Consider the following 23,981-nt stretch of genomic DNA (forward strand, 5'->3'; position numbering starts at 1 on the left):
AAAAAAATATATGGTCTTTTTTCTGCAACATCAAGGTATATATTGACGCTTACATAGGTCTGGTGATAATGTTCCCCTTTAACATGTTCTAACCACACTTCTGTTAAAATGTAATAAGCATGTATTCTTCTGTTTGATACTTTACATAGGTTTTTGCTGACATTATAAATTCTGGTATCAGTCCAATACCGAGCAGTTACAAGGTTATGGATAATACTTTCACAAGGTCACGTTTTGTTTGTCACAATATAATTTTCACTCAGTGATTAAAACCGTGACAAATTGCACAATGTGCAGCCCCCGCAGCAGCATTCATAAGCCACAGGAAACTACACCCACAAGCTGTTTGCAGAACCTACTACACCTTCCACTAATACTGCAAATCACTTGTTTTTTTTCAAAAATGGCACTTCACTATTGATATTCTGATCTCATTCCTGCACCGCTAAAAGTGCAACTTAAGGCATTGCCAGATGAAAAATGACAAATGAATGCACCAGAAAATTTAAAATATTGCATTTTGAGGGAAAAGTACATATACATACCCTGTTAAGGTACAACCTTACCACAGTCCAAGTATAGCCTCAGATGGCTTTTTGTAACGGTCAACATATATGAACATAAATGTATAATTGCCTCATTATTACATTATTACTTACACAATGGACAGCACGGTTCAACAGGGGTGAGTGCGTGTGCCTCAAAATACGATGGTCCTGGGTTCGATTCCCATGCTCGGGGTCTTACTGTTTGGAGTTTGCATGTTCTCCTTGTGACTGCGCGGGTTCCCTCCGGGTACTTCGGCTTCCTCCCACCTCCAAAAACATGCACCTGGGGATAGGTTGACTGGCAACACTAAATTGGCCCTAGTGTGTGAATGTGAGTGGGATAGGCTCCATGACCCCGATGCCTTTGATTACTACGATAAGTTGCTTTGAAATCCTAATCCTAATCAGGCAGATATTTTAAGAGTTTTTGATAACCAAGAAAATGCTTATAAAATATTTTTGCATGATCAGGTAATATTTAAGTTCAAAACACAGCCAAGGACCCCCAAAATTCTGCATATGGAGCAGGGACCCTCTTATTGTATATCCTCTATCAAATTGTATTTTTAATTAAACTGGCCCTACAAGTTATTATCGTGTGCCCCTATGACCATCTGTTGGTTTCCCGCTGGACTGGGCTCTCACATTACCTATTAATGTAACAATTCAATAATTGTACCCACTGCAGCCTGTCACCCTGGAGGTGGGTCCCCACATCTTCGGTCCCTTCCCAAGGTTTCATAGTTTTCCCAATTCGGGCTTTCGAAGCTATTCCTTCCCTGGATGTGGGTTCAGATCAAGGGATGTCAATGTGAAGCCCTTTGAGGCAAGTAGGATTTGGGCTGTATAAATAGATGATTGATTGGTTGAGCAATACCAAATTATTAATGGCAGTACATCCCTAATCGCTGGAAACTTGAGCACCAATCGCTAGCTATCTTAAATGCTAATATACTCATATTAATACTATCTAAATCTGCAAGGTGCTGCCATTTCCAAACTACATTGCAAATGTTAATACACTCAATATGTTAATGAGTATTAAAAGGAGAGAATACAAACGTATATTCGAAGAAATGTTTAATCAAACCAAAACCAAAACCAAGACCTACTCAGTGGCCTTGCGGTTAGACCAGTAGTTCTTAATCTGGGTTCGATCGAACCCTACGGGTTCGGTGAGTCGGGCTCAGGGGTTCGGCGGAGATCAAGACATACCCGACTCATCGTGTAAATAAAAACTTCTCCCTATCGGCGTTTTACGGATACGGCAACAGCAGAAGTCAGACTGATTTGCAGGTGTGTAATTTGTTGTGAGTTTATGCACTGTGTTGGTTTTGTTCTTTGAACAAGGTGATGTTCATGCACCAGTAAAAAAAACATGGTAACACTTTAGTATGGGGAACATATTCACCATTAACTACTTGCTTATTAACATGCAAATTAGTAACATATTGGCTCTTAACTAGTCATTATTAAGTACTTATTAATGCCTTATTCGGCATGGCCTTATTATAACCCTAACCCTCTAACCCTGGCCCGAACCCTCTAACCCTAACCCTAACCAAATAACTCTAAATTAAGTCTTTGTTACTTAGAATATGTTCCCCATACTAAGGTGTTGCCAAAAACATATAACTTTGTTTTGAATTTGAAAAAAAACAACATTTTATTTTTCACTAAAGAAGGGTTCGGTGTATGCGCATATGAAACTGGTGGGGTTCGGTACCTCCAACAAGGTTAAGAACCACTGGGTTAGAGTGTCTGCCCTGAGATCGGTAAGTCCAAAGACTATAAAAATGGGACCCATTACCTCCCTGCTTAGCACTCAGCATCAAGGGTTGGAATAGGTGGTTAAATCACCAAAATGATTCCCGAGCGTGGCCACTGCTGCTGCTCACTGCTCCCCTCACCTCCCAGGGGGTGGAACAAGGGGGATGGGTCAAATGCAGAGGGTAATTTCACCACACCAAGTGTGTGTGTGTTAAGTATATTAAGTGCATTAGTGGTACTTTAACTTTAACTTTGTCAAGACTTGGACTTTGGCGTGGTTTTTTTTCCCATGGTGCAAATGATTTGGACTAGACATGGCGTGAAGTTAAATACATGATTTAATAATATACTATAAAAAGTATAAAGAAAAGGCGCGCACAAGGCAGGGAACAAACTTGGCTAATAAAACAAAACTAGCACAAAGGCAGAACTATGGGGGAAAAAAGGAACAAACAAAAGGCGCTCACAGCGGAGGTACAAAACAGTGGCTTGAATAAACAACAATTTACGTGGCAAGAAAAGAGCAGCATGAACTATGACCTGGACAGAGTAAGCAGCGTGTCAAGAGTGCAGAGCATGAATGTGATGTCGCCAGGCCGACCAACAGAAAATGACAGGCTTAAATAGTCATGTGGTGATTGAAAACAGGTGCGTGAGTTCAAATGAATCAGGTGCGTGAGTAGTGAGGACAGGTGAACTGATTGGTAGTCATGGAAACAAAACAGGGAGTGAAAAAACAGAGACTGACAGAGTGCAAAAACCAAACAGAACATAGCCAAACTAAACATGATCACCAAGACATGACAAACTTTAACTTAAAACGTTCAGGACCCCACTGCAGTACCTCTGCGGACCCCCTGGGCGGCGAGGATCCCGTATTGAAGACCTCTGGTTTATAAGATATACGATGGCATGCAGCATTGATGGACATTTTTCCCGGGCTATAGGCGATGAGGTGGCGACCTGTCCAGGGTGTAACCCGCCTTCCGCCCGAATGCAGCTGAGATAGGCTCCAACACCCGCCACGACCCGAGAGGGACAAGCAGTAGAAATGGATGGATGGATAACCAGCCACTGGAAATGACGTGGCTTTAAAGAGGGATTTGCCAGTGCAGGACATCTGTCACAGTGCAGTATGCATCCTGCTATTGTTTGCTTGTTGCAGTGTAGTTTATTGGAATAAGGTAAACATCTGTTCAGTATTTTAACATAAAAGTGTTTGATTGTGAGGCATTAAAAGCCGCAAAATGCAACGGGTCCATTAGACCCTCAAACACTGGCTGAGTAACAACAATATGAACATTACACAAGGGTTAAACATGGGAGAACTCTGATCCTGATGACTCCAGCCTCATACTACTAACTGATAACTGCATACACTGAACTCTCCTCCGTGGGCGGCAGTGGCCAAGCAGCGCCACCAGGTGGCAGCCGGTGATCGAGAGTAGCATACATGATGGAGCTTCCATCTTCTATTGTCTTTTTGTTTGACTTGTCTTCATCCTGTGGACTCATCCGGCCGCTTCTTGGCAACCGCGTGGAGGGTGGTGTCGCTTTCGTAGTTGGCGGGTCAGAGGCGGTTCCCCTGCAGGCCACGGATTTAGCGTCGATATGTAGGTTTGCCATAGAGATGTCCTGCAAACTTTACATATTAGATCAACTGTAATGTTGTACTGAAGTTTCAGGATGTCTTACCTGATTTTCAATGTGCCTCTCTCTCTTTGTGTTACCTGCATTTTCAGTACAGATAATGTATCGGTTTATGTATATATCTTCAATATCTTGGAAAACATGTATAGATATAATATTTGACATGCAAGGATACGAAAAAATACCTCACCTTTGCGTCGCTGCATGAATATGATGGAAATACATGTTATTACTATGATAAATGCCAGAGCGCCAGCAGCAAAATATATCCCGGAAATCCTTCCCGCTTCCTCCTCTGGTGTTAAACATAAGCAGATAAACATAGTTTATTTTAAAAGGGAGGGGAAAAAAATGTCATCAAAGCAGGAAAAGCAAGAAAGCAAAACATTTCTCATGGGTGTTTTGGATTTAAAAACAGAAACTGTCATTTCCGGACTATGAGCCGCTACCTTTTTTCCCGACCGTTGATTTATGAATTTTTCCAGGATCAGGACCTTCACATTCCATCAATAAATTCAGCCTCGTCAAGTCAGACCAATGAAATTGCCGAACTGGTCACGGTGAACCAATGGAATCGTTCACATTAAATCAAAACACCTACACCATACTTGCCAACCTTGAGACCTCCGATTTCGGGAGGGGGGGGGGGGGTTGGGGGCGTGGTTAATAGGGGGGGAATATAGTTACAGCTAGAATTCACCAAGTCAAGTATTTCATATATATATATATATATATATATATATATATATATATATATATGTACTCTTCTCTGAGCTGCCACCTTAACGTGGTAGAGGAGTTCGCGTGTCCCAATGATCCTAAGAGCTATGTTGTCCGGGGGCTTTATGCCCCCTGGTAGGGTCTCCCAAGACAAACTGGTCCTAGGTGAGGGATCAGACAAAGAGCAGCTCGAAGACCTTTATGAAGAAAACAAACAAGGAACCCAGATTTCCCTTGCCCGGACGCGGGTCACCGGGGCCCCCCTCTGGAGCCAGGCCCGGAGGTGGGGCACGATGGCGAGCGCCTGGTGGCCGGGCCTGTCCCCATGGGGCCTGGCCGGGCACAGCCCGAAGAGGCAACGTGGGTCCCCCCTCCAATGGGCTCACCACCCATAGCAGGGGTCATAGAGGTCGGGTGCGATGTGAGCTGGGCGGCAGCCGAGGGCAGGGCACTTGGCGGTCCGATCCTTGGCTACAGAAGCTAGCTCTTGGGACGTGGAACGTCACCTCGCTGGGGGGGAAGGAGCCTGAGCTAGTGCGCGAGATGGAGAAGTTCCGGCTAGATATAGTCGGACTCACTTCGACGCACAGCAAGGGCTCTGGAACCAGTTCTCGCGAGAGGGGCTGGACTCTCTTCCACTCTGGCGTTGCCGGCAGTGAGAGGCGACGGGCTGGGGTGGCAATTCTTGTTTCACCCCGGCTTAGAGCCTGTACGTTGGAGTTCAACCCGGTGGACGAGAGGGTAGCTTCCCTCCGCCTTCGGGTGGGGGAACGGGGCCTGACTGTGGTTTGCGCTTACGCGCCAAACCGCAGCTCAGACTACCCACCCTTTTTGGATTCACTCGAGGGAGTACTTGAGAGTGCTCCCCCGGGTGATTCCCTCGTTCTACTGGGGGACTTCAATGCTCATGTTGGCAGCAACAGTGAAACCTGGAGAGGCGTGATTGGGAAGAATGGCTGCCCGGATCTGAACCCGAGCGGTGTTTTGTTATTGGACTTTTGTGCCCGTCACAGATTGTCCATAACGAACACCACTTTCAAACATAAGGGTTTCCATGTGCACTTGGCACCAGGACACCCTAGGCCGCAGTTCCATGATCAACTTTGTAGTTGTGTCATCGGATTTGCGGCCTCATGTTTTGGACACTCGGGTGAAGAGAGGGGCGGAGCTTTCTACCGATCACCACCTGGTGGTGAGTTGGCTGCGATGGTGGGGGAGGATGCCGGACAGACCTGGCAGGCCCAAACGCATTGTGAGGGTTTGCTGGGAACGTCTGGCAGAGTCTCCTGTCAGAGAGAGTTTCAATTCCCACCTCCGGAACAACTTTGAACATGTCACGAGGGAGGTGCTGGACATTGAGTCCGAATGGACCATGTTCCGCGCCTCTATATTGTCGAGGCGGCTGATTGGAGCTGTGGCCGCAATGTAGTTGGTGCTTGTCGTGGCGGTAATCCAAGAACCCGTTGGTGGACACCGGCGGTGAGGGATGCCGTCAAGCTGAAGAAGGAGTCCTATCGGGTTCTTTTGGCTCATGGGACTCCTGAGGCAGCGGACAAGTACCGCCAGGCCAAGCGGTGTGCGGCTTCAGCGGTCGCAGAGGCAAAAACTCGGACATGGGAGGAGTTCGGTGAGGCCATGGAAAACGACTTCCGGACGGCTTCGAAGCAATTCTGGACCACCATCCGCCGCCTCAGGAAGGGGAAGCAGTGCACTATCAACACCGTGTATGGCGAGGATGGTGTTCTGCTGACCTCGACTGCGGATGTTGTGGATCGGTGGAGGGAATACTTCGAAGACCTCCTCAATCCCACCAACACGTCTTCCTATGAGGAAGCAGTGCCTGGGGAGTCTGTGGTGGGCTCTCCTATTTCTGGGGCTGAGGTTGCTGAGGTAGTTAAAAAGCTCCTCGGTGGCAAGGCCCCGGGGGTAGATGAGATCCGCCTGGAGTTCCTTAAGGCTCTGGATGCTGTGGGGCTGTCTTGGTTGACAAGACTCTGCAGCATCGCGTGGACATCGGGGGCGGTACCACTGGATTGGCAGACCGGGGTGGTGGTTCCTCTCTTTAAGAAGGGGAACCGGAGGGTGTGTTCTAACTATCGTGGGATCACACTCCTCAGCCTTCCCGGTAAGGTCAATTCAGGTGTACTGGAGAGGAGGCTACGCCGGATAGTCGAACCTCGGATTCAGGAGGAACAGTGTGGTTTTCGTCCTGGTCGTGGAACTGTGGACCAGCTCTATACTCTCGGCAGGGTCTTTGAGGGTGCATGGGAGTTTGCCCAACCAGTCTTCATGTGTTTTGTGGACTTGGAGAAGGCATTCGACCGTGTCCCTCGGGAAGTCCTGTGGGGAGTGCTCAGAGAGTACGGGGTATCGGACTGTCTGATTGTGGCAGTCCGCTCCCTGTATGATCAGTGCCAGAGCTTGGTCCGCATTGCCGGTAGTAAGTCGGACACGTTTCCAGTGAGGGTTGGACTCCGCCAAGGCTGCCCTTTGTCACCCATTCTGTTCATAACTTTTATGGACAGAATTTCTAGGCGCAGTCAAGGCGTTGAGGGGATCTGGTTTGGTGGCTGCAGGATTAGGTCTCTCCTTTTTGCTGATGATGTGGTCCTGATGGCTTCATCTGGCCAGGATCTTCAGCTCTCACTGGATCGGTTCGCAGCTGAGTGTGAAGCGACTGGGATGAGAATCAGCACCTCCAAGTCCGAGTCCATGGTTCTCGCCCGGAAAAGGGTGGAGTGCCATCTCCGGGTTGGGGAGGAGATCTTGCCCCAAGTGGAGGAGTTCAAGTACCTCGGAGTCTTGTTCACGAGTGGGGGAAGAGTGGATCGTGAGGCGGATCGGTGCGGCGTCTTCAGTAATGCGGACGCTGTATCGATCCGTTGTGGTGAAGAAGGAGCTGAGCCGGAAGGCAAAGCTCTCAATTTACCGGTCGATCTACGTTCCCATCCTCACCTATGGTCATGAGCTTTGGGTTATGACCGAAAGGACAAGATCACGGGTACAAGCGGCCGAAATGAGTTTCCTCCGCCGGGTGGCGGGGCTCTCTCTTAGAGATAGGGTGAGAAGCTCTGCCATCCGGGAGGAGCTCAAAGTAAAGCCGCTGCTCCTCCACATCGAGAGGAGCCAGATGAGGTGGTTCGGGCATCTGGTCAGGATGCCACCCGAACGCCTCCCTAGGGAGGTGTTTAGGGCACGTCCGACCGGTAGGAGGCCGCGGGGAAGACCCAGGACACGTTGGGAAGACTATGTCTCCCGGCTGGCGTGGGAACGCCTCGGGGTCCCACAGGAAGAGCTGGACGAAGTGGCTGGGGAGAGGGAAGTCTGGGATTCCCTGCTTAGGCTGCTGCCCCCGCGACCCGACCTCGGATAAGCGGAAGAAGATGGATGGATGGATGGATATATATATATATATATATATATATATATATATATATATATATATATATATATATATATATATACATATATATATATATATATATATATATATATATATATATATATATATATATATATATATATATATATATATATATATATATCCATCCATCCATCCATCTTCTTCCGCTTATCCGAGGTCGGTATATATATATATATATATATAGTCAATTATATCATTCATATATATATATATATATATATATATATATATATATATATATATATATATATATATATATATATATATATATATATATATATATATATATATATATATACATATATATATATATATATATATATATATATATATATATATATATATATATATATATATATATATATATATATATATATATGAATGATATAATTGACTATATATATATATATATATATATATATATATACATATATATATATATATATATATATATACATACATATATATATATATATATATATATAAAAGATATAATTGACTATATATATATATATATATATATTTATATATATATATTTATTTTATTATATATATATATATATATATATATATATATATATAAGATATAATTGACTATATATATATATATATATATATTTATATATATATTTATTTTATTATATATATATATATATATATATATATATACAAGATATAATTGACTATATATATATATATATATATATATATATTTATTTTATTATATATATATATATATATACATACATATATATATATATATATATATATATATATATATATATATTTATATATATATTTATTTTATTATATATATATATATATATATATATACATATATATATATATATATATATATATATATATATATATATATATATATATATATGCCCTGCGATGAGGTGGCGACTTGTCCAGGGTGTACCCCGCCTTCCGCCCGATTGTAGCTGAGATAGGCTCCAGCGCCCCCCGCGACCCCAAAGGGAATAAGCGGTAGAAAATGGATGGATGGATATATATATATATATAAGATATAATTGACTATATATATATATATATATATATATATATATATATATATATATATATATATATATACATATATATTTATATATATATTTATTTTATTATATATATATATATATATATATATATATATATATATATAAGATATAATTGACTATATATATATATATATATATATATATATATATATATATATATATATATATATATATATATATATATATATATATATATATATATATATGTATGTGTGGGAAAAAAATCACAAGACTATTTCATCTCTACAGGCCTGTTTCATGAGGGGGGGTACCCTCAATCGTCAGGAGATTTTAATGGGAGCATTCGCATACCATGGTTTATATAGGGCACAGAGTGGGTGGGTACAGGCTGGCCTAGGGGCGTGGTGATTGGCTCATGTGTTACCTAGTAGGTGTTTCCGTCTATGGCGGCATGTTGTTACAATTTCGCTGCGCTTGTTGAGGGATGACAGGTCTGGACGGTAAATAATAAACAGTTTCTCTTTCAAGCATAGGTTGCATCTTTTATTACCACTATTGTAAGGTGTGCTGGATGCAAGAATTTGCCATGTTATTGAATATTCAACATTATTGTCTTTGAGGTCCCAAATGTGTTTGCTGAGTTCTGTGGTATTTCGCAGGTTTTTGTTCCTGAAAGAAGCCTTGTGATTGTTCCATCTGGTTTTGAATTCTCCCTCGGTTAATCCTACATATGTGTCGGATGTGTTAATGTCCTTGCGTATTACCTTAGATTGGTAGACAACTGATGTTTGTAAGCACCCCCCGTTGAGAGGGCAATCAGGTTTCTTTCGACAATTACATCCTTTGTTGGTTTTGGAGTCGCTCTGTCTGAGGGCCGACGGCTCATTTGCAATTGTTTTGTTGTGGTTTGAGATGATTTGTCGTATATTGTTCATGCAGCTGTAGCTCAATTTAATGTTGTTCTTGTTGAATACTTTTCTTAGGATGTTGTCTTTGGGAAAGTGTTTGTCAATCAGATTGAGGAATTTGTGTCCAATGTTCGTTGAGACGTTTTTGCTGTATGGGGGGTTGTACCAGATGATGTCGTTCCGTTTTCTGTTCTTTTTTGGCTGGTTTCCTGGCGTGGGTTCATAGGTGAGGGTGAAATTGTATCCGCTTTCATCAAGGGCTTTTTGGTACGGGGGGGTTGCTTGGTCAAATTCAGCTTTGCTAGATGACAGCATCGATAGCCTTTTATTGATTCCGGTAGGTATTCTTTTCGTGGTGGTGGGTGGGTGGTTGCTGTCATGGTGCACGTATTGGAGTGTTGTGTTGGGTTTCGTGAATGGTTGGTAGCTGTTATTTCTCAGGTTGAAAGTGACGTCAAGGAAGTTGACGGTTTGCTTGTTGGCTTCAATCGTGATCCGTAGGCCGTTCTCTTTGAAAATTTGGCATATGCGCTTCTTGGTATTCTCGCTGCTCCTTGGTGAGGCGCGACACACTGCCAGTCCGTCATCACGGTAAATACCAAGGTTCAGATTGAGGCTAGCGAGCTGGGAGAGGAGGAAACTCCCAACGAGTTCACACGTTTCTGCTCCGTCAAAACTTCCCATAGTGACGTCAAATGTTGCATTGTTCTTTTTTTGCCAAGGTGTACTGTTGTGGATGAGAATGGAGTTTTTTGCGTGGATGATGATGTTTCTTTCGTTGCCTGTGATTGAGTCGTAGTCTGAGGCGAAGTCTAGTGCTTGAGTCAGTAGGTCTTGCGTGATGGAAGGGTAAAATTCCTCGATATCAAAGGAGATAAAGTTGTGCTGTTGTTTGTCTTGGATGTTGTTGAACCATTTGATTACTGCTGCTGTATTTCTCCATTGGTTGAGTGGTGTTTTGTCCTTGATTTTTGTGTTGACTCTGTCCAGGATTATTTTGCTGATTTTTCCTATTTCAGATTTAGTTGGGTTTATTAGTCGGCATGTTGGGTTATTTGCAAAGTTGGGTTTGTGGTCCTTCAATGTGATGAAGGCTTCCTTGTTGGCTGTGGCGTCCACCCTGTCCTCAATGTCCAGTTCAGCCGCGATCCTTTTATTTTCCAGGTGGATGTTCTGTAAGGTGTTGGGTTGCGCTTTTTTTGTATGATTTGGTGATGCTTCTGTCCAGTAAGGTGTGGTGTTCTGGTATGTCCATTCTGTAGAAGTTTGTGGTTTTATCGGCAGCTATGATGAGGTTGTTTACTTTCTTGATGCGCTCCTTGTCATTTTTCAGCTTGGTGAGGAGTGGGTTGCGGATTGGCTTGAATTTGACTGATTGTATCATTTTGAGCATGTCGTTCTCAAAATCCTTTAGTTCCTCAACTGTGGGTGGGTTCTTGGTAGATTTGAATCCGTAAGTTTTCTTTTGCGTTTTGCGAATGTATATATATATGTATATACATATATATATATATATATATATATATATATATATATATATATATATATTTATATATATATTTATTTTATTATATATATATATATATATATATATATATATATATATATATATATATAAGATATAATTGACTATATATATATATATATATATATATATATATATATATATATATTTATATATATATTTATTTTATTATCATGATGCGTTCAGTCGATCGCAGCATCAAGCAAACAATCTGAAAATTCCCGTCGTATCAATTCCTAGATATGGTCGAAACTATTTAAAGTGCACTACGTATAATAAACGCAACATTATTAATATTTCTACTACGGATAATTTAAACAAAAACTCGTCAAAACAGCCCAATACTTATAATATGGGCTTTTTAAACATAAGATCATTGTCTCCCAAAACGTTATTAGTTAATGAGGTCATTAGAGACAACAATCTTAACGTCATTGGTCTTAGCGAAACCTGGCTCAAACCAGACGAATTTTTTGCGCTAAATGAGGCATCTCCTCCTAACTATACGAATGCGCATATTGCCCGTCCCCTTAAAAGGGGTGGGGGGGTCGCACTAATATACAATGAAAACTTTAACCTTACCCCTAACCTAAATAATAAATACAAATCGTTTGAGGTGCTTACTATGAGGTCTGTCGCACCGCTGCCTCTCGATATGGCTGTTATCTACCGCCCCCCAGGGCCCTACTCGGACTTTATTAATGAATTCTCAGAGTTCGTTGCTGATCTAGTGACGCACGCAGACAATATAATCATAATGGGGGACTTTAATATCCATATGAATACCCCATCGGACCCTCAGTGCGTGGCGCTCCAGACTATAATTGATAGCTGTGGTCTTACACAAATAATAAATGAACCTACGCATCGCAACGGCAATACGATAGATCTAGTGCTGGTCAGGGGTGTCACCACCTCCAAAGTTATGGTACTCCCGTATACTAAAGTAATGTCCGATCATTACCTTATAAAATTCGAAGTTCTGACTCATTGTCAACAAACTAATAATAATAATAACTGCTATAGCAGCCGCAACATTAATGCCGCCACGACGATGACTCTTGCTGACCTACTGCCTTCGGTAATGGCACCATTCCCAAATTATGTCGGCTCTATTGATAACCTCACTAACAACTTTGACAATGCCCTGCGCAAAACCATTGATAGTATAGCACCGCTAAAACAAAAAAGGGCCCCTAAAAGACGCACCCCATGGTTTACAGAGGAAACCAGAGCTCATAAATTATCATGTAGAAAGTTGGAACGCAAATGGCGCGCGACCAAGCTTGAGGTTTTCCATCAAGCATGGAGTGATAGTTTAATATCGTATAAACGCATGCTTACCTTAGCTAAAGCTAAATATTACTCAAATCTCATCCGCCTCAACAAAAACGACCCTAAATTTTTGTTTAGTACAGTAGCATCGCTAACCCAACAAGGGACTCCTCCCAATAGCTCCACCCACTCGGCAGATGACTTTATGAATTTCTTTAATAAGAAAATTGAACTCATTAGAAAGGAGATTAAAGACAACGCATCCCAGCTACAACTGGGTTCTATGAACACAGATACAACTGTATCTACGACGGATACTGCAATACAAAATAGTCTCTCTCTTTTTGATGAAATAACATTAGAGGAACTATTACAGCGTGTAAGTGGGATAAAACAAACAACATGTTTACTTGACCCACTTCCTGGGAAACTTATCAAGGAGCTTTTTGTATTATTAGGTCCATCAGTGCTAAATATTATAAACTTATCACTTTCCTCTGGCACTGTTCCCCTAGCATTCAAGAAAGCGGTTATTCATCCTCTGCTCAAAAGACCTAACCTTGATCCTGACCTCATGGTAAACTACCGACCGGTGTCCCACCTTCCCTTTATTTCGAAAATCCTCGAAAAAATTGTCGCACAGCAGCTAAATGAACACTTAGTGTCTAACAATCTCTGTGAACCTTTTCAATCCGGTTTCAGGGCAAATCACTCTACGGAGACAGCCCTCGCAAAAATGACTAATGATCTACTGCTAACGATGGATTCTGATGCGTCATCCATGTTGCTGCTTCTTGATCTTAGCGCTGCTTTCGATACCGTCGATCATAATATTTTATTAGAGCGTATCAAAACACGTATTGGTATGTCAGACTTAGCTTTGTCGTGGTTTAACTCTTATCTTACTGACAGGATGCAATGCGTCTCCCATAATAATGTGACCTCGGACTATGTTAAGGTAACGTGCGGAGTTCCTCAGGGTTCGGTTCTTGGCCCTGCACTCTTTAGTATTTACATGCTGCCGCTAGGCGACATCATACGCAAATACGGTGTTAGCTTTCATTGTTATGCTGATGACACCCAACTCTACATGCCCCTAAAGCTGACCAACACGCCGGATTGTAGTCAGCTGGAGGCGTGTCTTAATGAAATTAAACAATGGATGTCCGCTAACTTCTTGCAACTCAACGCCAAGAAAACGGAAATGCTGATTATCGGTCCTGCTAAACACCGACATTTATTTAATAATACCACCTTAACATTTGACAACCAAACAATTACACAAGGCGAATCAGTAAAGAATCTGGGTATTATCTTCGACCCAACTCTCTCGTTTGAATCACACATTAAGAGTGTTACTAAAACGGCCTTCTTTCATCTCCGTAATATCGCTAAAATTCGTTCTATTTTATCCACTAGCGACGCTGAGATCATTATTCATGCGTTCGTTACGTCTCGTCTCGACTACTGTAACGTATTATTTTCGGGTCTCCCTATGTCTAGCATTAAAAAATTACAGTTGGTACAAAATGCGGCTGCTAGACTTTTGACAAGAACAAGAAAGTTTGATCATATTACGCCTATACTGGCTCACCTGCACTGGCTTCCTGTGCACTTAAGATGCGACTTTAAGGTTTTACTACTTACGTATAAAATACTACACGGTCTAGCTCCGTCCTATCTTGTCGATTGCATTGTACCATATGTCCCGGCAAGAAATCTGCGTTCAAAGAACTCCGGCTTATTAGTGATTCCCAGAGCCCAAAAAAAGTCTGCGGGCTATAGAGCGTTTTCTATTCGGGCTCCAGTACTATGGAATGCCCTCCCGGTAACAATTAGAGATGCTACCTCAGTAGAAGCATTTAAGTCCCATCTTAAAACTCATTTGTATACTCTAGCCTTTAAATAGCCCCCCTGTTAGACCAGTTGATCTGCCGTTTCTTTTCTTTTCTCCTCTGCTCCCCTTTTCCTTGAGGGGGGGGGGCATAGGTCCGGTGGCCATGGATGAAGTGCTGGCTGTCCAGAGTCGGGACCCGGGGTGGACCGCTCGCCTGTGCATCGGCTGGGAACATCTCTGCGCTGCTGACCCGTCTCCGCTCGGGATGGTGTCCTGCTGGCCCCACTATGGACTGGACTCTTACTATTATGTTGGATCCACTATGGACTGGACTCTCACAATATTATGTCAGACCCACTCGACATCCATTGCTTTCGGTCTCCCCTAGAGGGGGGGGGTTACCCACATATGCGGTCCTCTCCAAGGTTTCTCATAGTCATTCACATCGACGTCCCACTGGGGTGAGTTTTTCCTTGCCCGTATGTGGGCTTTGTACCGAGGATGTCGTTGTGGCTTGTGCAGCCCTTTGAGACACTTGTGATTTAGGGCTATATAAATAAAGATTGATTGATTGATTGATTGATTGATATTATATATATATATATATATATATATACATATATATATATATATATATATATATATATATATATATATATATATATATATATATATATATATATATATAAGAGAAATACTTGAATTTCAGTGTTCATTTATTTACACATATACACACACATAACACTCATCTACTCATTGTTGAGTTAAGGGTTGAATTGTCCATCCTTGTTCTATTCTCTGTCACTATTTTTCTAACCATGCTGAACACCCTCTGTGATGATGCATTCTGCTTCGTCTCCTTGTTGTGCGCGCAGTTGTGCACTGCACTCTCTAAAAGCCGTAGATGTTATTGTCACATATGCATGTACAGTAGATGGCAGTATTGTCCTGTTTAAGAGTGTCACAACATTGCTGTTTACGACAGACGAACTGCTTTACGGTAGACGAAAACGTGACTGCTGTTGTTGAGTGTTGTTGCTGCACTGGGAGGACGTTAATGAAACTGCCTAACAATAAACCCACATAAGAAACCAAGAACTCGCCCTCCATCATTCTACAGTTATAACGTGATTGGGCAGGCACGCTGTTATATTGTGGGAAAGCGGACGTGAAAAAAGGGCTGTCGACACGTCACTCAGGTCCGCCTGAATTTCGGGAGATTTTCGGGAGAACATTTGTCCCGTAAGGTTTTCGGGAGAGGCGCTGAATTTCGGGAGTCTCCCGGAAAATCCGGGAGGGTTGGCAAGTATGACCTACACCATTATTCAGTCAACCATTTAGCGCATTATGGACTCACCCTTGTCATGGAGACGACACTGCGAAACGCACAAGATGTAGCCCCAAATCCGAAGGAAATCGACTCGGCCATCGAAAAAAGGAAATAGAACGGATATCCACCACCAATAATGGGCCCCAAAAGGCCAGACCAAAGGAGGAGAAGGACGAAGGTCGCACTCAATGACTTCTCAATGGCTACTTGTTTTATACTTTTGTTAAATTTGTGAGTGAACAAAAGCACCTGTGTAAATATTTCATGTTTCAATGTGTACACCGGCGGCTTGTAGAATTGTGCGGCCAAACGTGTAAAAAAAATGAAATGATGAGTGTGTGGTTTATTTTAAGTGTGCTCTACAGCCCGGAAATTACAGGTAGTACATTAGGAATTGGTTGCAAAAGCATTCTTACTTATTTTATTCGTAACTGAGTCGTTGCTCATCATACGGTTATCTAAAGAAAAACAGGTGGTATTTAATGTAAGATAAGCTCTCAAAATTAACCAAAATTCATGACACTTACCCTGCACAGAGACGTTGAAGGCTTTCCCCAGGCTGTATCCACTTTCACTTTGACACCGATACAAACCGGCATCGCTTATTTGTATAGTTGTAAAGGATAAAAATAATGTCCTATCCAATGCATTTCTGACCTTAAGTTCTACATGAGCATGAGACCCATTGGTCACTGGCACATAGTTGTGGTTTTCCAACTTATACCAGGAGACATTTTTAAACGTGTCTTTGCAAGTATGGTTGTATGTGATTGTGCAATTAATCATCAAGTGTTTCCCAACTGGAACTTTAAAACCATTGTTTTCCGGAACCTGGATGTATGGGATGCAGTCGCCTCCGTCTGGACAGAAGGGATGAGAAACACAGGAGTTACAGCCAACAGACTGACGTCCATTTTGAAGACAGTGACAGACTCTATGGACACACAATTGTAACGTAGTACAAACCCCGTTTCCGTATGAGTTGGGAAATTGTGTTAGATGTAAATACAAACGGAATACAATGATTTGCAAATCCCTTTCAAACCATATTCAATTGAATGCACTACAAAGACAAGATATTTGATGTTCAAACTCATAAACTTTTTTTTTTTTTTGGCAAATAGTAATTAACTTAGAATTTCATGGCTGCAACACGTGCCAAAGTAGTTGGGAAAGGGTATGTTCACCACTGTGTTACATGGCCTTTCCTTTTAACAACACTCTGTAAACGTTTGGGAACTGAGGAGACACATTTTTTAAGCTTCTCAGGTGGAATTCTTTCCCATTCTTGCTTCATGTACAGCTTAAGTTGTTCAACAGTCCGGGGGTCTCCGTTGTGGTATTTTAGGCTTCATAATGCGTCACACATTTTCAATGGGAGACAGGTCTGGACTACAGGCAGGCCAGTCTAGTACCCGCACTCTTTTACTATGAAGCCACGTTTATGTAACACGTGGTTTGGCATTGTCATGCTTATATAAGCAGGGGCGTCCATGGTAACGTTGCTTGGATGGCAACATATGTTGCTCCAAAACCTGTATGTGCCTTTCAGCATTAATGGAGCCTTCACAGATGTGTAAGTTACCCATGTCTTGGGCACTAATACACCCCCATACCATCACAGAAGCTGGCTTTTCAACTTTGCGCCTATAACAATCCGGATGGTTCTTTTCCTCTTTGGTCCGGAGGACACGACGTCCACAGTTTCCAAAAACAATTTCAAATGTGGACTCGTCAGACCACAGAACACTTTTCCACTTTGTATCAGTCCATCTAACCTACTCAGTGGCCTAGTGGTTAGAGTGTCCGTCCTGAGATCGGTAGGTTGGGAGTTCAAATCCCGGCCGAGTCATACCAAAGACTATAAAAATGGGACCCATTATCTCCCTGCTTGGCACTCAGCATCAAGGGTTGGAATTGGGGGTTAAATCACCAAAATGATTCCCGGGCGCAGCCACCGCTGCTGCCCACTGCTCCCCTCACCTCCCAGGGGGTGATCAAGGGTGATGGGTCAAATGCAGAGAATAATTTCGCCACACCTAGTGTGTGTGTGACAATCATTGGTACTTTAACTTTAACTTTAACTTATCTTAGATGAGCTCAGGCCCAGCGAAGCCGACGGCGTTTCTGGGTGTTGTTGATAAATGGCTTTCGCATTGCATAGTAGAGTTTTAACTTGCACTTACAGATGTAGCGACAAACTGTAGTTACTGACAGTGGTTTTCTGAAGTTTTACTGAGCCCATGTGGTGATATCCTTTACACACTGATGTCGCTTTTTGATGCAGTACCGTCTGAGGGATCGAAGGTCCGTAATATCATCGCTTACGTGCAGTGATTTCTCCAGATTCTCTGAACCCTTTGATGATATTACGGACCGTAGATGGTGAAATCCCTAAATTCCTTGCAATAGCTTGTTGAGAAATGTTGTTCTTAAACTGTTCGACAATTTGCTCACGCATTTGTTCACAAAGTGGTGACCCTCGCCCCGTCCTTGTTTGTGAATGACTGAGCATTGCATGGAAGCTTCTTTTATACCCAATCATGGCACCCACCTGTTCCCAATTAGCCTGTTCACCTGTGGGGTGTTCCAAATAAGTGTTTGATGAGCATTCCTCAACTTTCTCAGTCTTTTTTGCCACTTGTGCCAGCTTTTTTAAAACATGCTGCATGCATCAAATTCCAAATGAGCTAATATTTGCGCAAAATGACAACGTTTTCCAGTTCGAATGTTAAGTATCTTGTATTTGCAGTCTATTAAATTGAATATAGGTTGAAAAGGATTTGCAAATCATTGTATTCTGTTTTTATTTACCATTTACACAACGTGCCAACTTCACTGGTTTTGGGTTTTGTACATTAAAATGTATATTTATAATGACTTAAGTCCTAACATAACTTAGAGTCACTGTAGCTGTTGGTAGAAGTAGTCGACACATTTAGTCACAATGTTAGAAAGTCACAAGGTTAAAACCTAATTCTGAAGTGAATACTTTGTGGATCCAAGCCTCAACCCGACTCTCGGCCGCAGTTTTATTGAATTTGAGAACTTGCCCTACGATGCTTCCCCCTCTGATTAAAAAAAAATAAAAATCTACAAGTCACATGGCCCAGATCAGGGGTCGGCAACCCAAAATGTTGAAAGAGCTATATTGGACCAAAAAGACAAAAAAGTAATCTGTCTGGAGCCGCAAAAAACTAAAATATTTATATAAGTGTTATAATGATGGCAAAACGTGATGTAAGTGGCTAATTAGCTATTTTAGCCTACTATCAAAATGACTATGTGTCGCAAGCTGACGCAAATCTTTGTTGACAGAAATCTTGAAATGTAATATTTATTCTACACATTTTCACAACATTGGAAAACATTAGTAAAACTTCTCAAAGGGTGAGATAACTCCTGGTAATGACTCTTAGAATGGCCAAGATGTGTGTGTCCAAGTTAAAGGAAACGGCAGGCCGTCTTCTTCTAATGGATTTTTTACAATCTTTGCAAGCTGGGTAACGTTTGCTGTGGTCTGGAACAACATGGCACACAAACAAATATCAGAAATGTAGCCAATATTACATACAGATAATGTGTCATGAAACAAAAATAAACTAAATACACAGAGGACATCAGTAAAGGAAATTAAATGAGCTCAAATATAGCTACAAACGAGGCATAATGATGCAATATGTACATACATCCATCCATCCATCCATTTTCTACCGCTTATTCCCTTTGGGGTCGCGGGGGGCGCTGGAGCCTATCTCAGCTAAAATCGGGCGGAAGGCGGGGTACACCCTGGACAAGTCGCCACCTCATCGCATACAGCTAGCCTAAATAGCATGTTGGCATGGATTAGCTTGCAGACATGCAGTGACCAAATATGCCTGATTAGCACTCCATAACAAGTCGATAACATCAACAAAGCTCACTTTTGTGCATTCAGGCACAGTATAAAACGTTTGGTGGACAAAATGAGACAAAGAAGGAGTGGCATAAAACACGTCTTTCTGTGGCAGCGCCGGAGAAAGTTACACATGTAAACAAACTGTTGAGTCTCAGTCCGCACAACGGTAGGTTCAAGGGCCGCTGAAATTAGTAGGACCAAAAGGCGCTCGCAACATACTCTCATAAGTGAAGCATGAACACAAAAATATTAAACTGTGGGCTTTCTAACAATTAGGAAGGTTTGTGTCATGTTTGTCGTCCTACAGAAACCATATTACAACAAAAAATATCTTTTTCACCCCATTTTTTTTTTTCCATTTCCATACATTTTTGAAAAAAGCTCCATGGAGCCACCAGGGCGCTGCTCAAGAGCCACATGTGGCTCTAGAGCCACAGGTTGCTGACCTCCGGTCCAGAGGAAGAAAGTTGCATCATTGTCATCCGTTGCAGGCCAATGGAAAGGCCAAAAGTAAGCTCATTCATTTATTGGTCTGCATATTCAATGATATTTCAACTACGACTGAGGGAGGTAAAGTTTCAGTGCAGTCTTGTTACCTGAACTATTATTTTTTCAATGTTGTTTATTTATTAAACACTTTTTTTTTTATTACTATAATGTGCCTATAGTGCTAGTTCCATGAAACAAAACTCAGTCCTGTTACTTTTAGTCCTGTTACTCAAATAAGTCATTTTCAGCTTAGGGACCTTTGTTAGAATAATTATGTATATATTATCACACTAACTTTATGCTTAAGGGCCATTGCTATAAATTATTGTCAATTGTGCTGAAGTGGTATTTTTGTATCTGCGCAAAGCTGGCAGTCCAAAAGATTGCCAGCCGACTTTATCAGTGTTGTGTCCAGACTTGGCCTGCTGGGTGCCAAGGCCGAACACCGCCGTGAAGCAGACAGAGCAGAGACAAGGCGATATGACCTGCGTCAACTAATTTTTATTCATTCTATAATCATATATTGGGTCTAACTGGAGTTGTCGATATTACCCCCTTCCCTCAGCGACAGCCTCTGTGATGTAATAGGGCCCTTCCAAATAAATAGAGGAGGCGCGCGGGCTTGACTTTTAGAACGTAGTTTGGATCTGTAACTACAAACCCCGTTTCCATATGAGTTGGGAAATTGTGTTGGATGTAAATATAAACGGAATACAATGATTTGCAAATCCTTTTCAACCCATATTAAATTGAATGCACTACAAAGAGAACATATTTGATGTTCAAACTCATAAGCTTTATTTTTTTTTTTGCAAATAATAATTAACTTAGAATTTCATGGCTGCAACATGTGCCAAAGTAGTTGGGAAAGGGCATGTTCACCACTGTGTTACATGGCCTTTCCTTTTAACAACACTCAGTAAACGTTTGGGAACTGAGGAGACACATTTTTTAAGCTTCTCAGGTGGAATTATTTCCCATTCTTGCTTGATGTACAGCTTAAGTTGTTCAACAGTCCGGGGGTCTCCGTTGTGGTATTTTAGGCTTCATAATGTGCCACACATTTTCAATGGGGGACAGGTCTGGACTACAGGCAGGCCAGTCTAGTACCCGCACTCTTTTACTATGAAGCCACATTGATGTAACACGTGGCTTGGCATTGTCTTGCTGAAATAAGCAGGGGCGTCCATGGCAACGTTGCTTGGATGGCAACCTATGTTGCTCCAAAACCTGTATGTACCTTTCAGCATTAATGGCGCCTTCACAGATGTGTAAGTTACCCATGTCTTGGGCACTAATACACCCCCATACCATCACAGATGCTGGCTTTTACACTTTGCGCCTATAACAATCCGGATGGTTCTTTTCCTCTTTGGTCCGGAGGACACGACGTCCACAGATTCCAAAAACAATTTGAAATGTGGACTCGTCAGACCACAGAACACTTTTCCACTTTGTATCAGTCCATCTTAAATGAGCTCAGGCCCAGCGAAGCCGACGGCTTTTCTGGGTGTTGTTGATAAACGGTTTTCGCCTTGCATAGGAGAGTTTTAACTTGCACTTACAGATGTAGCGACCAACTGTAGTTACTGACAGTGGGTTTCTGAAGTGTTCCTGAGCCCATGTGGTGATATCCCTTACACACTGATGTCGCTTGTTGATGCAGTACATCCTGAGGGATCGAAGGTCACGGGCTTAGCTGCTTACGTGCAGTGATTTCTCCAGATTCTCTGAACCCTTTGATGATATTACGGACCGTAGATGTTGAAATCCCTAAATTCCTTGCAATAGCTGGTTGAGAAAGGTTTTTCTTAAACTGTTCCACAATTTGCTCACGCATTTGTTGACAAAGTGGTGACCCTCACCCCATCCTTGTTTGTGAATGACTGAGCATTTCATAGAATCTACTTTTATACCCAATCATGGCACCCACCTGTTCCCAATTTGCCCGTTCACCTGTGGGATGTTCCAAACAAGTGTTTGATGAGCATTCCTCAACTTTATCAGTATTTATTGCCACCTTTCCCAACTTCTTTGCCACGTGTTGCTGGCATCAAATTCTGAAGGTAATGATTATTTGCAAAAAAAAAAAGTTTATCAGTTTGAACATCAAATATTTTGTCTTTGTAGCATATTCAACTGGATATGGGTTGAAAATGATTTGCAAATCATTGTACTCCGTTTATATTTACATCTAACACAATTTCCCAACTCATATGGAAAGGGGGTTTGTAGACTATAGCCCAAAACACGTGTCTCCTCCAGCTAAATTGAACTCTGTCTCTGCATGATTCCTTGCTTCTTGTCTGATTATTAGATGTCATCAGTGTTTGAACCTGACACCTGCTACAAACAAAAAAAAGTTGCCAGAGATGGACCAATGTACAGTTTGAGTAAGTTCAACACATGTACATTTTAGATTTAGAGCTGAAAAAGGCGCTGATTCGGCAGAATTGATTGATTGATTGAGAAGTTTATTGACATCTTAAAGAATTGAATCCATGTAATACTTTAAAAAGGCAAATGGATGGCACAAAAAGCCAAAAGGCTTGTTTCCATTGTGGTCTATGAAAGACCCAAACCCTTTGGATCTTCTTTCATGAAAGCATTTCATTATTAAACTACTACTATGTGTATAATACTATTACTATTATACACATACTGTCTTAGGTGTATTTTGATGTGTCTGAATCAAAATGGACATACTCTCTACACACTGTAATTCCTGGATAATAGTAAAAGCTATATTTTAAAGCTGAAAGTCCACATTCCAATTGAATTTCATTGAAAATAATGCACCATTGTTGTGTGTAAATGACTTTCTCTATCATAGTTTTATATAAGGTATATAGACTCTGGCTATCAATTGGAGTTATGAACACTTAAGGACTGTCCAACGAGTTTGTAATACTGAAAGAAAAGGTGACTTACCGCTGTCGCTTGTGGTGAGATGTAGCAATGCCAGGACGGACACAACTTGCACGGTCCAGGTAAGCGTCATGGTGGACAGCGATACTAAAACATCTCGTTGCAGCACATTTTAGACCAGTCGGTGTTTCCGCACGTCATCTTCTCATCGCAGAAAACAGAAGTGAGTACTGTTACTTCCTCTTTCTGCTGCGGCTACGCCATGAGTACTGCAGGTAAGTGATACTTGGTGGGTTTGCAGCTTCTGCAAGAACCTTAACGTAAACATCCCTGGTTTGAGCACGCTCGCCACCTTGAACGAGTGACGTTGTAACACACACGTGCAGAGGCATGACTGGTATCAGTGTGGTTGTGGTAAGTGTTTGACACAGGACGTGAGTTCCTTTTGGCCTCTCTGTAAGTGTTCAACGGTGTAGGAAGACGTTGGTCACGTATCGGAAACCATAAACGGATGACTGCAGTGTAACCTTATAACCCATTTTTGTCTCAAGTAGTGGGGCGGAGGTGGGAGAGGTGGTGCGATGGGGGTTGAGCTAGGGCAGGGGTCGGCAACCCGCGGCTCCGGAGCCGCATGCGGCTCTTTGACCACTCTGATGCGGCTCAGCTGCATTCTTGCCAACCCTCCCGATTTTTCCGGGAGACTTCCGGATTTCA

The 23,981-nt window shown here is 42.1% G+C and overlaps 1 protein-coding gene across 2 annotated transcripts; it reads right to left on the minus strand.

Moving 5' to 3' along the window:
• Positions 1-1,613: 1,613 nt before the first annotated feature.
• Positions 1,614-23,695, minus strand: LOC133622460 (uncharacterized). 2 transcript variants are annotated; one of them, XM_061985233.2, is made up of 6 exons: positions 23,331-23,695; positions 16,540-16,872; positions 16,429-16,470; positions 4,159-4,263; positions 4,014-4,048; positions 1,614-3,953 (listed from the first exon to the last, which is right to left on the minus strand). In XM_061985233.2, exons 1-6 carry the CDS (start codon positions 23,398-23,400, stop codon positions 3,678-3,680), a joined length of 861 nt encoding a protein of 286 aa, XP_061841217.1. In that variant the 5' UTR covers positions 23,401-23,695; the 3' UTR covers positions 1,614-3,677. The 2 variants fall into 2 exon arrangements, with proteins under 2 accessions (XP_061841217.1, XP_061841218.1); XM_061985234.2 differs by lacking the exon at positions 16,429-16,470.
• Between the last annotated feature and the right edge of the window lie 286 nt (positions 23,696-23,981).

Source organism: Nerophis lumbriciformis, linkage group LG23 (assembly GCF_033978685.3).
Source record: "Nerophis lumbriciformis linkage group LG23, RoL_Nlum_v2.1, whole genome shotgun sequence".
Lineage (NCBI taxonomy): Eukaryota > Metazoa > Chordata > Actinopteri > Syngnathiformes > Syngnathidae > Nerophis > Nerophis lumbriciformis.

Coding starts and splice junctions, on each gene's coding strand:
- LOC133622460 (XM_061985233.2), bottom strand. CDS start 23,400: ATGACGCTTACCTGGACCGTGCAAGTTGTGTCCGTCCTGGCATTGCTA. Junction 16,471..16,539: donor CTTCAACGTCTCTGTGCAGG/GTAAGTGTCATG, acceptor GTTTTTCTTTAG/ATAACCGTATGATGAGCAAC. Junction 3,954..4,013: donor AGAGGCACATTGAAAATCAG/GTAAGACATCCT, acceptor TAAAGTTTGCAG/GACATCTCTATGGCAAACCT.